The sequence below is a fragment of the Acinonyx jubatus genome, chromosome A1 (assembly GCF_027475565.1).
Source record: "Acinonyx jubatus isolate Ajub_Pintada_27869175 chromosome A1, VMU_Ajub_asm_v1.0, whole genome shotgun sequence".
NCBI lineage: Eukaryota > Metazoa > Chordata > Mammalia > Carnivora > Felidae > Acinonyx > Acinonyx jubatus.
This window is the reverse complement of record NC_069380.1, coordinates 189,809,136-189,821,495: the sequence shown is the minus strand read 5'-3', so window position 1 is coordinate 189,821,495 and position 12,360 is coordinate 189,809,136. Positions and strand designations below refer to the sequence as shown.

Sequence of the window (12,360 nt, the reverse complement as noted above, 5' to 3'; positions counted from 1 at the left end):
GCTCTTAAGTCTCTTAATTAGTAGGTCCTTTTTTCAGCTCTTTCTTTTTCCCCTTGTAATTTATTTGTTGAGGAAAATAGGCTGTCTTGTAGTTTGTGCAGCTTGGATTTTGCTGAGCACATCCCTTGTATTGTTTAACATGTTTCCTCTCTTTGTATTTCCTGTATTGAATCTAGAAGCCCAATTAATTCAGGTTTGTTTTTGCAGAAAGACTACTTCATGGGTGGTGGGTAGTGTGTTCTTTCATCAAGAGGTACATAATGCCACCTTTATTAAATTCTTAGGGATTACGAAATGATGCAGTTTGTCTTGCCTCCTCAGCAAAGTTGAGTAATTCTACAGAGCAAGTCAGGGATCCAATGTATCTTCTTTTTTTTTTTTTTTTAAACGTTCATTTATTTTTGAGAGAGAGAGAGAGAGAGGAGTGCGAATGAATGAGCATGAAGTGAGAGGGGCAGAGAGAGGGAGACAGGATCTGAAGCTGGCTATGTGCTGACCACAGAGAGCCTGATGTGGGGCTTGAACTCACGAACCACAAGATGATGACCTGAGCCAAAGTCAGACGCTTAACCAACCGTGCCACCCAGGTGCCCCGTGTCTTCTTTAAGTCTGTTTTAGAACTGAATTGGCTTATATTAGAGAGTCAATATTTTTTGGCCAGTCAGGGCAAGAGATCATGGGTTAATATCTGTTTACTGTTTGACTTATGCTAATCTTTAACTTTTTACTTTTTTTTTTTTTTTAATTTTAAAGACAGAGAAACCAAAATTTAATTTTAAATTTAGGCGGGGAGAGGGACAGGGCTCTCAGCGTGGAGCCAGACTTGGCGTTTGATCCCACGACTCTGGGAACACAACCTGAGCTGAAATCAAGAGTCGGATGCTCAACTGACTAAGTTACAGGTGCCACACAACTGTTTACTTTTAGCTTTCAGTAAACTGACTCTTTGTGATATTTTATGTAAAGTTGTTCTCTGTTAATGAAGACATCTAGACTGTTTCCACTTGTGATACTAAATAGTTTTGATCAAAATGGAGCTAATGTGGTTCAGAAGATACCTAAGCTCTGGAAAAGATTCTAAGTGTGTCTTGTTTTACAGACTTCTTTCATCTCACAGCGTTTTACCCCAGTCACATATCCACACAACTGTATCTCTGGACGTATCTCGAAAATGGGAAAAGAAGAATAAAATTGTGTATCCTCCACAATTGCCTGGTGAACCTCGGCGACCAGCAGTAAGTTTGTGGCTATAAATAATCTCTTAATTTTGATGACGAGCTCTTACTCTTAGGTGGCTAGCAATGAGTTACTGTTCCATGTGAGGAAAGGGAAAAAGCATATGGCAATTTGCATGATCGTTTGATTGATGCAGAAAATGTTCTAGATTTACCTCCTTGGTATTGTTAAAAGGTTGTTTTGTTTACTTGTTTGCCTTGACTTTTACCTTCTTTATGGGGGCCTTAATTCTAAAACTAAGCTAATAGCTTGAGGCATCCTGATAGATTTTTGACTCTTAGGAGGCTTGCTAATGTATTCTTAGTAATGGAGCATGAGGAGTTGGAAAGGATGACTTAAACCATTGACCATATTTAAATCATATATATATGGTTTTCTAGTGTTTTAAATTTTGGACATAGACGCATTAAGTTGTGATTTTCTGTGTGTTTGTAATTCACAAACTTTTGAATTAAGGTTTAAATTTAATCACTGGATTCCTTTCAGAGATACTGAGTTTTATCTTTAGCTGCTCAGAATTCTTTTACCCTCTCCAAACTGCTGGTGAGTTATCTAGTCTGAGATATAAGACTAATTTCCAGCTTAATGTGAATTTATATCTGTTAAAAAGTTTAAGCAGCTAATGATTACATCAACAAGGTGGGACATTTGAATCCTTAAGAAAATAAACCGTGGTAAGTGCTTAGAAAGAGAATTAATTATTAATTAATAACGCTATTAATGGAACATCAGTAGTGTTAGTGTCAGTTATATATCATTCAGTTTAGCAAACATCTTTTAAAGACCTTTGGGATTCAGGGCCACTGGATCCCAGTATCATCTAAGTAATATTATTTGCTTAACTTAAAAAAAAATTATTATTTTTTTAATGTTTTATTTATTCTTGAGAGAGAGAGGGCACGAGTTGGGGAGGGGCCTAGATATTGGGACACAGAATCTGAAGCAGGCTCCAGGCTCTAAGCTGTCAGCACGAGCCCGATGCGAGGCTCAAACCCACAAGCTGAGAGATCATGACCAGAGCTGAAGTCGGACGCTTCACCGACCGAGCCACCCAGGCTCCCTTCATTTGCTTAATTTTTATATGAATTTGACAGCATGCATTTCATTAGGATTTAGTTGCTAAGTATTGGTCTGAATTAGTACAGTATTAGGTTTTCTTTCTTTTTTTTTTTTCTTATTTAGGGGAGTTAATTTATTAATTTAAAGAGCTCCCACATTGGGAAATAGAAAAAAGAGATGCTAATAGTTTAAACAAATAACTTAAAAAAATTTTTTTTAATTAAAAAAATTTTTTTAATGTTTATTTATTTTGAGAGAGAGACAGAGAGACAGAGTGCAAATGGGAGAAGGGCAGAGAGAGAGGGAGACACAGAATCTGAAGCAGGCTCCAGGCTCTGAGCTGTCATGACAGCACAGAACCCCATGCAGGGCTTGAACTCACCGTGAGGTTATGACCTGAGCCTAAGTCAGATGCATAAGCGACTGAGCCACCCAGGCACCCTTAATTTTTTTTAATGTTTCTTTTTGAGAGAGAGATTGCACGTGTAAGTGGGGGAGGGGCAAAGAGACGGGGACAGAGGATCCGAAGTGGCTCTGTGCTGACAGCAGTGAGCCCTATGAGGGGCTTGAACCCACGAATTATGAGATCATGACTTGAGCCAAAATTGGATGCTTAACCAACTGAGCCACGCAGGCACCTCTAAACAAATAACTTTCTATCTTTCATGTTTTATCTTGGCATCAGAACTTAAAAGTTAGATTTGTGACAGAATCTATGCTGTTAAGTATTGATTCCACTTTATAATTAACCAAAATTTAGAAAAAGTTACATATGTGTACAAATATCATAAATAATTTCCTATTGTTAATGAGCTTTTTTCTTACCTGAGCTCTTTGAACTTAGATATTAATTGAGAAAGAAATCATAGCATTTGTCAGGTTCAAAATCTAAAAGTAAAATTGTGTATTTTGTAGTAGTAATCTTTTAGGATACTAAAACAAATGCACTTCAGGATATATCCGAAGTGGCAAAATTCAAGTAGTAAACAGTTGAGATCACAGATTTTGAGTGAGTAATCCTTTTGGGAACAAACTAGGACTCTTAGAAAATACCTTAACATTTTCTGAGTTTAAATAGTATTTGGTAAATCGACATTGGTGCATCATTTATACCTGTTATGACTGAAATATTGATGCCCTTCATTAAATACCTAGCTTAATAATGGAATAATTTGCACATCTAGCCACATAGCTCTTGTATTGTGATTTTGTGCCGTGTGACCTTTTACTTGTCAATCTGCTAACTGCAAACATCTTAAAAATTAGTTTTATCCCTAGTTTAGGGGCGCCTGGGTGGCTCAGTCGGTTAAACGTCCGACTTCAGCGCAGGTCACGATCTCGCGGTCCGTGAGTTCGAGCCCCGCGTCCCTCTCTAGGCTGATGGCTCAGAGCCTGGTGCCTGCTTCCGATACTGTGTCTCCCTCTCTCTCTGCCCCTCCCCCGTTCATGCTCTGTCTCTCTCTGTCTCAAAAATAAATAAACGTTAAAAAAAATAAAAAAAAATTAGTTTTATCCCTAGTTTAAAAGGGGGTCAGATAATATTTACAATTTTAACTCATTCTGATCTTCAGCATTGAAATATGCAGCTAAATAATAGTGGATCCATAGTGAGTAAATCCTATAGCAGTAAGTTAAAACGAATGTCATCAATTTAGGCTTTTTTTAGGCCATTCCTCTTATTTTTAAGGCTATTTTCCTAGTTTAGCTAACACCAATTTCCAAATAATAGAGATTCCTGTGTAGACTTTATCCAACATATGGCTTCACATGGTACAGAAAATGAGCCAGAGAGAAATTAAATGGCTTTCTTCATAATAGTCATATCTTGTTAATTTGGTCTTGAGATTACTTTTGCAATACCTTTGAAGAAAACTATGTTAAATAAGTTAAAAATGCAGTGAGACTGTATCAAAACTGTTTCGACAACCATTTCCATAGGAGACATTTATTTTATTTTATTTATTTATTTTTTAATGTTTATTTTTGAGAGAGAGAGAGAGACAGAGCATGAGCGGGGGAGGGGCAGAGAGAGAGGGAGACACAGAATCTGAAGCAGGGTCCAGGCTCTGAGCTGTCAGCACAGAGCCTGACGCGGGGCTCGAACTCACAAACTGTGAGATCATGACCTGAGCTGAAGTCGGACACTCAATCGACTGAGTCACCCAGGCGCCCCGGAGACATTTTAAATTTATGGATTAATTGACATACTGAGAATAAGTCATACTTACAAGTCATTATATGGATCCCATAAAGCTCTAGTTTGGACTTGTATTAGGTGCTACGTTTTTATCATTTGAGTTATTATGTGCATTTTAAAACAAGTTAACTTCTTTAAAAGTTATCAAGGTAGACATTTCATAATTTAGACTTTTACCTCATTTCAGTAACTTTTTTGCACATTATATCCTAAGTTAACTTTATCTAATTTACTATAGAGGTTGGTTAATAATGACCTCTAACTTGATCTTGTGACCTTCAACTTTGCCACTTTATGTATTTGCTATGATAGGTTTGTCTGGTTTATGTTTAGAAAATGCACTGAGACATTGCATCTGCCTAAAGTAAATGCTGAGCTTTTTAGTTTTCAGAGAGTGTGATTGAATAACTTTCTTCTTCTTCTTTTTTTTTTTCTTTTGTAAATACGTCATTCCTTTTTTTTCCCCATGCCCCTTCCAGGAGTACAGTATCTTTTTTACAAAATTGGAAGACAATCACATACAATTCAGGTTAGGAGATAGCCCACCATGGGAAACCAAGAATTGAAGGGTTTCTATATCAAAGATTTTACTGAGTGTATTTTTGCAGATGAATATTATCAGTCATGACAGTTCTTCTTTCCCCTCCAGTGCTCCCCAGGACACTTTATTGCTGAAAACGTAATTAGGCTATTGCTACAGTTTTCAGCCTGTCAGCTTCTATTGCAACTGAAATGAAATCTGCTCCATATTAAAAGATGGCCACTTGAGAAAACTGCTGTTTCTAAGGCATTTGAAAATTTCCAGCAGGAGTCAGAATGTTAGGAAGTTCTGAGGTTTCCTTGTTATTCTTTACCTTGACAAATGGTTTCTAATTTTTTTAAAGGGACAATATGGTGTAATATGGTGGAAGGAATGTAGGTTTTACAGTCATAGGGGAACTTTAAAGATACACCTACTAGACATTGTATTTAGGCATTTCATATACTTCCCTGGATGGCACTTTGACTTCCAGCTTTGTCTCTCACAAGCTTTGTGGTCTTGGATTAGTCACTTGATTGTTCTGATTTTTACTTTATAAAAATAAAATTAGAGTGAGAGCAAATGAAATAATGGCCTTGGAAAGTACTTTGTGAACTGTAAATTGTGTAATGGATGATTGAGTAAAAAAATTAAATGGGATATAGCTACCACCTGACCATGTGCTGAGGCACTGTAGAATGCTTCCTTTACATAGATTATTTTATTTAATTCTTACTATATTTTTATGGGGTTGGTGCTGTGATCTTCGTTTTAAAGAGGAAACTTAGAGGTACAGAGAGATTAAATAGCTTGGATTCTATAGCTAGTAGATGCTAGAAGTAGAATTCAAATCCCGGTAGTCTGATTCTAGATCCTGTGCTCTTACCAAATAACAAGAATATCCTATGAAAACAGGGTTTTTTTTGTCCATTTCACCATTATTCTCCTCACTGAGGAAAAAAGGAAACTTTGGTCTTGTTGTACCTTTTCTTTTGTTCTTTTTAGCCAGCCAGCTAAGTGTTTTCAAGATAAATTTTGAAAGCTATTATTTTATATCAAAACGAAATCTTTTACTATTTCTCTGGATAGAAATGTTGCAAATATGGCACAACGTAACCAGGTTGTAGTTCTATTTCTGCCTTAATAATCCTTTTAACATAGTGATAATTTGGAAAAATATAACTTTAGTATAGGGGAAAATAATCTCCAAATTCTTAATAATGTTTTTATTTCCTGTGGCAATATTTTCATTAGGCATAAAAAGTGAAAGCTTTATTAGCAGTGTATGTTATTGTTATTTTGATCAGTTTGCTAACTTTTTTTTTTCTTTTCCCTGTTTGCAAGGAAATCTACCATTGTCGAAGGCAAATAAAATACAGCAAAGACAAGATGTGGTATTTGGCAAAATTGGTAAGCTAAAATGACTATAAAGAAACTAAAAATTTTCTACCAGGATTTGAAGAATTGAAAAAAATTTGCCCTGATTTCTCCAAAAAGTGAGAAATATAATTACATGTTCAGACAGTCGTAAGTAATCCACAAATGATTGCCCAGAGATGTGTGATTTTGATTAATTTTTACCTTTCTTCTGAGAAACTAAATCATGTTGGATACATAGATATTTAGAAAAAGGCATCAGGAATCTGGCTATACCCTAAGAGGATCCAGGAGGCAAGCTTATTTATCTTAAAAGTTGATTCAACCTATTTCAAAACTATTGCTGTTTAAGATTTTTCTCTGGAGAATGAAATTTATGTATAAAAGAAGGCAAAGCCCCAGATATACATATAATATATTTATCCTGTAGGAGAGGGAGATGCCTTTAATGTGTAGTGTGGTCCTTACCATTCTGTGATCTCTCTCTCACATCTGCTCTCTTAATATTACTGAAACATTTATAACCTAAGTTTTATGGTTAAAATGTTTAAGTTTGATTCTTCTAATAATTTTTTTTTTAAGTTTTTATGGGGTGCCTGGGTGACTCAGTCGTTTAAGCGTCCAACTTCGGATGAGGTCATGATCTCACGCCTTGTGGGTTCGAGCCCCACATCAGGCTCTGTGCTGACAGCTCAGAGCCTGGAGCCTGCTTCAGATTCTGTGTCTCCCTGTCTCTCCGCCCCTTCCCCACTCGTGTTCTGTCTCTATCTCTCAAAAATAAATAAAAATGTTAAAAAAAAAAATTTAAAATACGTTTTATTTTCAGAGAGAGGGGCAGAGAGAGAGGGAGAGAGAATTCCAAGCAGCCTCCGCACTATCAGCCCAGAGCCTGATGTGGGGCTCAAACTCAGGAGCCAGGAGATCATGACCTGAGCTGAAACCAAGAGCCAGATGCTCAACCAACTGAGCCATCCAGGTGCCCCTAACTTTGATTTTGACTTAAAGAGGATGGCATCCCTTCTCAAATATCTTTTCTTCTTTGCCTGCATTTAGTTAGCTGTTTTTATTTTTATTTTTTTTAAATGCCCCCTAGTTTTACTGAGATATAATTGACATATAACTAGTTAGCTACTAGTTAGAGTTATTTGTGTTATGTAAAAGGGTTTACTTTTCATTGAAAAGAGAACATTGACTTTTTAAACAAATTTGTTTATCTTCTCTTGCCTGTTACCCTTTAATTCTAGATACGAGGAATGTCCATTGACCAGGCTTTGGCTCAATTGGAATTCAGTGACAAAAAAGGGGCCCAGATAATTAAAGAGGTAAACTAAGATTTGTGGGGAGGGAATGCATAGCTGTCTGCTGGTATTAGTAAGCTCAACCTCAGTCCTGAATTCTCTGGTGTAAATGCATCGTTCATATAATACAGATTCAGGGCACTCAGTTTTATTGATGTCCTTATACCTTAGGAATGTTGTATGCCCTAAGTTTTTTGTTTTTTGTTTTTGCCTGGAGATGCTTTTATTTGCACCTTTTATTCATTTTTTTACTGTCTATGAAGTGATAAATCTTTCTTTTATTTATTAAAAAATTTTTTTTAACATTTATATTTATTTTTGAGAGAGAGAGAGAGAGAGAGAGAGTGAGCTAGTGAGAGCAGGGGAGGGGCAGAGAGAGACAGAGACACAGAATCTGAAGTGGGCTTCAGGCTCTGAGCTGTTAGCACAGAGCCTGATGCAGGGCTCAAACCCACAAATAGTGAGATCATGACCTGAGCTGAAGTCGGACACTCAATCGACTGAGTCACCCAGGCGCCCCTGAAGTGATAAATCTTTCTTTTAATGATTTGGGGCTTGATAGATTTTTTTAGACGACTTTTTTTTTTTTTTTTTTTTTTTTTTTGGTCATTTCCACAATTGAGAGCTTATGATTTTATAATTAATTGGGTGGAAAGAGCACTGGCCTGGGACCCAGGAGAGTTGGAGTCTAATCTTTTCTGTGACAGATTCTATCATGATGATGGGCACAACATTTAACCTGTCTGGTTCCATTTTTCTTATTTGTAAACTGTGTGGAATTGCTTAATGATTTCTAAAGACCTTTCCAGTTCTGAATGTAGCTGAATCAGTATGTACAAATGGGCTAATGGTATTTGAACCAGCTCCTGGTTTCATTGATCTGTTCTATTGTTTTTTTAGTTTCTGTATCATTTATCATTTATTTCTGCTTTAATCTTTATTATTTCCTTCCATCTGCTGGCTTTAGGCTTCGTTTGTTTTCTTTCTAGCTCCTTTAGGTGTAAGATTAGGTTGTTTATTTGAGATTTATTTTGCTTCTTGAGGTAGACCTGTATTGCTATATACTTCCCTTGTAGGACTGCTTTTCCTGCATCCCAAAGGTTTTGGACTGTTGTGTTTTCATTTTCATTTGTTTCCATGTATTTTTTAATTTCTTCTTTGATTTCCTGGTTGATCCATTCATTGTTTAGCAACATGTTGTTTATCCTTCATGTATTTGTGGTCTTCAAGATTTTTTTCTTGTGGTTTGACTTCTAGTTTCATAGTGTTATGGTCTTTAGAAAAGGGGCATGGTATGATTTCAGTCTTTTTGTTTTTGTTGAGGTCTGTTTTGTGACCTAATATGTGATCAGTTTTGGAGAATGTCCCATGTACACTTGAAAATAATGTGTATTCTGCTGTTTTAGAATGGAATGGCCTAAATATATGTTAAGTACATCTGGTCCAGTGTGTCATTCAAAGCCACTGTTTCCTTGTTGATTTTCTGTTCAGACGATCTGTCCATTGACAGATGTTAAAGTCTGAGGTGTTAAAGTCCCCTAGTATATTTTAAAAAATGTTTTTTAAAAATTTATTTATTATTAGCACACATATGGGAGGGCCAGAGAGAAAGGGAGAGAGAGAATCCCAAGCAGGCTCCCTGCTCAGTTTGGAGCTTTATGTAGGGCTTGATCCCACGACCATGAGATCTTGACCTGAGCTGAAACCAAGAGTCAGATGCTTAACCGACTGAGCCACCCAGGAACCCCATGACCGTAGTATTGTTGTGTTATTATGAATTAGTTCCTTTATGTTTTTTTTTTCCTATTTATTTATTTATTTTGACAGAGAGAGAGGAAGAACATACAAGCAGGGGAGGGGCAGAGGGAGAGGGAGAGGGAGAATCCCCAAGCTGACTCTGTGCTGTCAGCACAGAGCCCGATGTGGGGCTCAATCTCGTGAACTGCAAGATCATGACCTGAGCTGAAATCAAGAGTCAGATGCTTAACTGACTGAACCACCCAGGCATGCCCTTTTATGTTTGTTGTTAATTGTTGTTATATATTTGGGTGCTTGCATGTTGGGTGCATAAATATTTACAATTGTTATATCTTCTTGTTGGATTATCCCCCTTATGATTATATAATGCCCTTCTTTGTCTCTTTTTACAATCTTTGTTTTAAAGGCTAGTTTGTCCAACATAAGTATGGTACCCACCTTTCTTTTGGCATCCATTTGTGTGATGAATGTTTCTCCACCCCTCACTTTCTTTTTTATTTTTTAATTTTTTTTTAATGTCTATTTTTGAGAGAGAGAGAGAGAGAGAGAGAGAGAGCCAGAGTGCGAGACGGGGAGAGGCAGAGAGAGAGGGAAACACAGAATCTGAAGCAGGCTCCAGGCTCTGAGCTGTCAGCACAGAGCCTGACGCAGGGCTCGAAACCATGAACTGTGAGATCATGACCTGAGCCAAAGTCAGACACTTAAACGACTGAGCCACCCTGGCTCCCTATCCACCCCCTTACTTTCAATCTGCAGGTGTCTTTAGGTCTAAAATGAATCTCTTATAGGCAGCATACATACAAGATTGTATTTTTGGTTTTTGTTTCTTGGGGTTTTCTATTAAACAAGTTAAGGACAGGGGTGCCTGGGTGGCTCAGTTGGTTGAGTGTCTGACTCTTGCTTTTGGCTCAGATCATGATCCCAGGGTCCTGGGATCGAGCCCTGCATCAGGCTCTGTGCTGAGTGTGGAGCCTGCTTAAGATTTTTTATTGCTCTGCCCCTCTCTCCTGCTCATGCTAACGCTCTCTCTCTCCTTCAAAAACAAAACCTCCTCTCTACCCCCCAAAAAAAAAACAAGGATGGGAATTCCTTGTTTATTTATTTATGTTTTTTTATAAAATTTTTTTAGGGTTTATTTTTGAGAGGGAGAAAGAGCGTGGGCATGGGAGGGGCAGAGAGAGGGATACATAGAATCCGAAGCAGGCTCTGGGCTGCTGCTCCCACAAACCATAGGATCATGACCTGAGCCAAAGTTGGATGCTTAACTGAATGAGCCACCCAGGTGCCCCATATTTATTTGTTTATATTTTTTAGAGAGAGCACACACACAAGTGGGGGAGGGGGCAAAGGGAGAAAGAATTTTTTTTTTTTTTTTTTAGTTCATGTTAGTTAACATACAGTGTAGTATTGGTTTCAGGAATAGAACCCAGTGATTGATTCATCACTTACATATAACACCCAGTGCTCATCCCAGCAAGTACCTTCCTTAATGCCCATCACCCATTTAGCCCATTCCCCCCCCACCTCCCCTCTAGCAACCCCTAGTTTTTTCTCTGTATTTAAGAGTCTCTTATGGTTTGCCTCCTTCTCTGATTTTATCTTATTTTTCCTTCCCTTCCCATTGTTCATCTGTTGTGTTTCTTAAACTCCACATCAATGAAATCATATGGTATTTGTCTTTTCCGCCTGACTTATTTCACCTAGCATAATACACTCTTGCTCTATCCACATTGTTGTAAATGGCAAGACTTCATTCTTTTTGACTGCTGAATAGTATTCCATTGTGCGCACACACGTGCACACGTGTGTGTGTGTGTGTACACACACACACACACACCCACACACCCACACACCACATCTTTATCCATTCATCAGTTGATGGACATTTGGGCTGTTTCCATAATTTGGCTATTGTTGATAGCGCTGCTATAAACACTGGGGTGCATGTGTTCCTTCGAATCAGCATTTTTGTATCCTTTGGATGTATACTTAGTAGTACAATTTCTGGCTCATAACGTATCTCTCTTTTTAATTTTTTGAGGAACCTTCATACTGTTTTCCAGAGTGGCTGTACCAGTTTGCATTTCTCTTGTAAATTAAGGACTTCTTTTGTCTTGTTGCTTTTAAGATGTTTTTCTTTATCACTATATTTTGCAGGTTTAATTATATCGTATCTTGATGTTGGCTTGCTTTTGTTGATTTTGATGGGAATTCTCTGTGCCTTCTGGATCTGGATGTTTGTCTCCTTCCAGATTAGGGAAATTTTCCACTATTGTGTCTTGAAATAATTTTTCTCCCCTTTTCTCTCTCTTCTTGTCAGACTCCTATAATATGAATGTTATTATGTTTGATGGAGTCACTGAGTTCCATAAGTCTGTTCTCGTGTTTCGTTCAGCTTCATTATTTTCCATTATTTTGTGTTCTAGGTCAGCTTCATTATTTTCCATTATTTTGTCTTCTAGGTCATTAATTCGTTCCTCTGCTTCTTCCAGCCTCTGTTCATTGCTTCAAGCATGTTTCTAGTCTTGTTTATTGATTCTTCAACTCTGATTCTTTTTTTTTTTTTTTTAACTCTTATCACTGTAGTAAGGGTCTCACTGATGTTTTCTATTCTTTTCTGAAACCCAGTGAATTTTCTTATGATTATTGCTTTAAATTCTCCATCAGGCATGGTATATCTGTTTCATTTAGATCTCTGGCTGTGGCCTTCTCTTGTTTCATTTGGGATAAATTCCTCTGTCTTGGCATTTTGTCTAAGTCCCTGCCTTCTTCGCTCTATTAGAAAAGCCAGTTAGTTATGGGGTATCTGGGTGGCTCAGTTGGTTGAACGTCTGACTCTTGATTTCGGCTCAGGTCAAATCCCAGGGTTGTGGGATTGAACCCTGCATCAGGCTCTGTACCGAGCCTGCTTAAGA

The 12,360-nt window shown here is 37.5% G+C and overlaps 1 protein-coding gene across 4 annotated transcripts in view; it reads left to right on the top strand.

Moving 5' to 3' along the window:
- The window catches only part of MRPL22 (mitochondrial ribosomal protein L22), a 34,754-nt gene that overhangs the window by 13,988 nt on the left and 8,406 nt on the right, over positions 1–12,360 (top strand). The window contains exons 3-6 of one of the 4 annotated variants that reach the window (XM_053199828.1): positions 786–902; positions 1,118–1,235; positions 6,357–6,422; positions 7,634–7,711. In XM_053199828.1, coding sequence (XP_053055803.1) covers positions 6,402–6,422; positions 7,634–7,711 — 99 coding nt within the window. In that variant the 5' untranslated portion in view covers positions 786–902; positions 1,118–1,235; positions 6,357–6,401. Of the gene's footprint in view, positions 1–785; positions 903–1,099; positions 1,236–6,356; positions 6,423–7,633; positions 7,712–12,360 lie in introns of all 4 variants that reach the window. The other 3 variants (XM_053199824.1, XM_015063903.3, XM_015063902.3) reach the window with 3 other exon arrangements.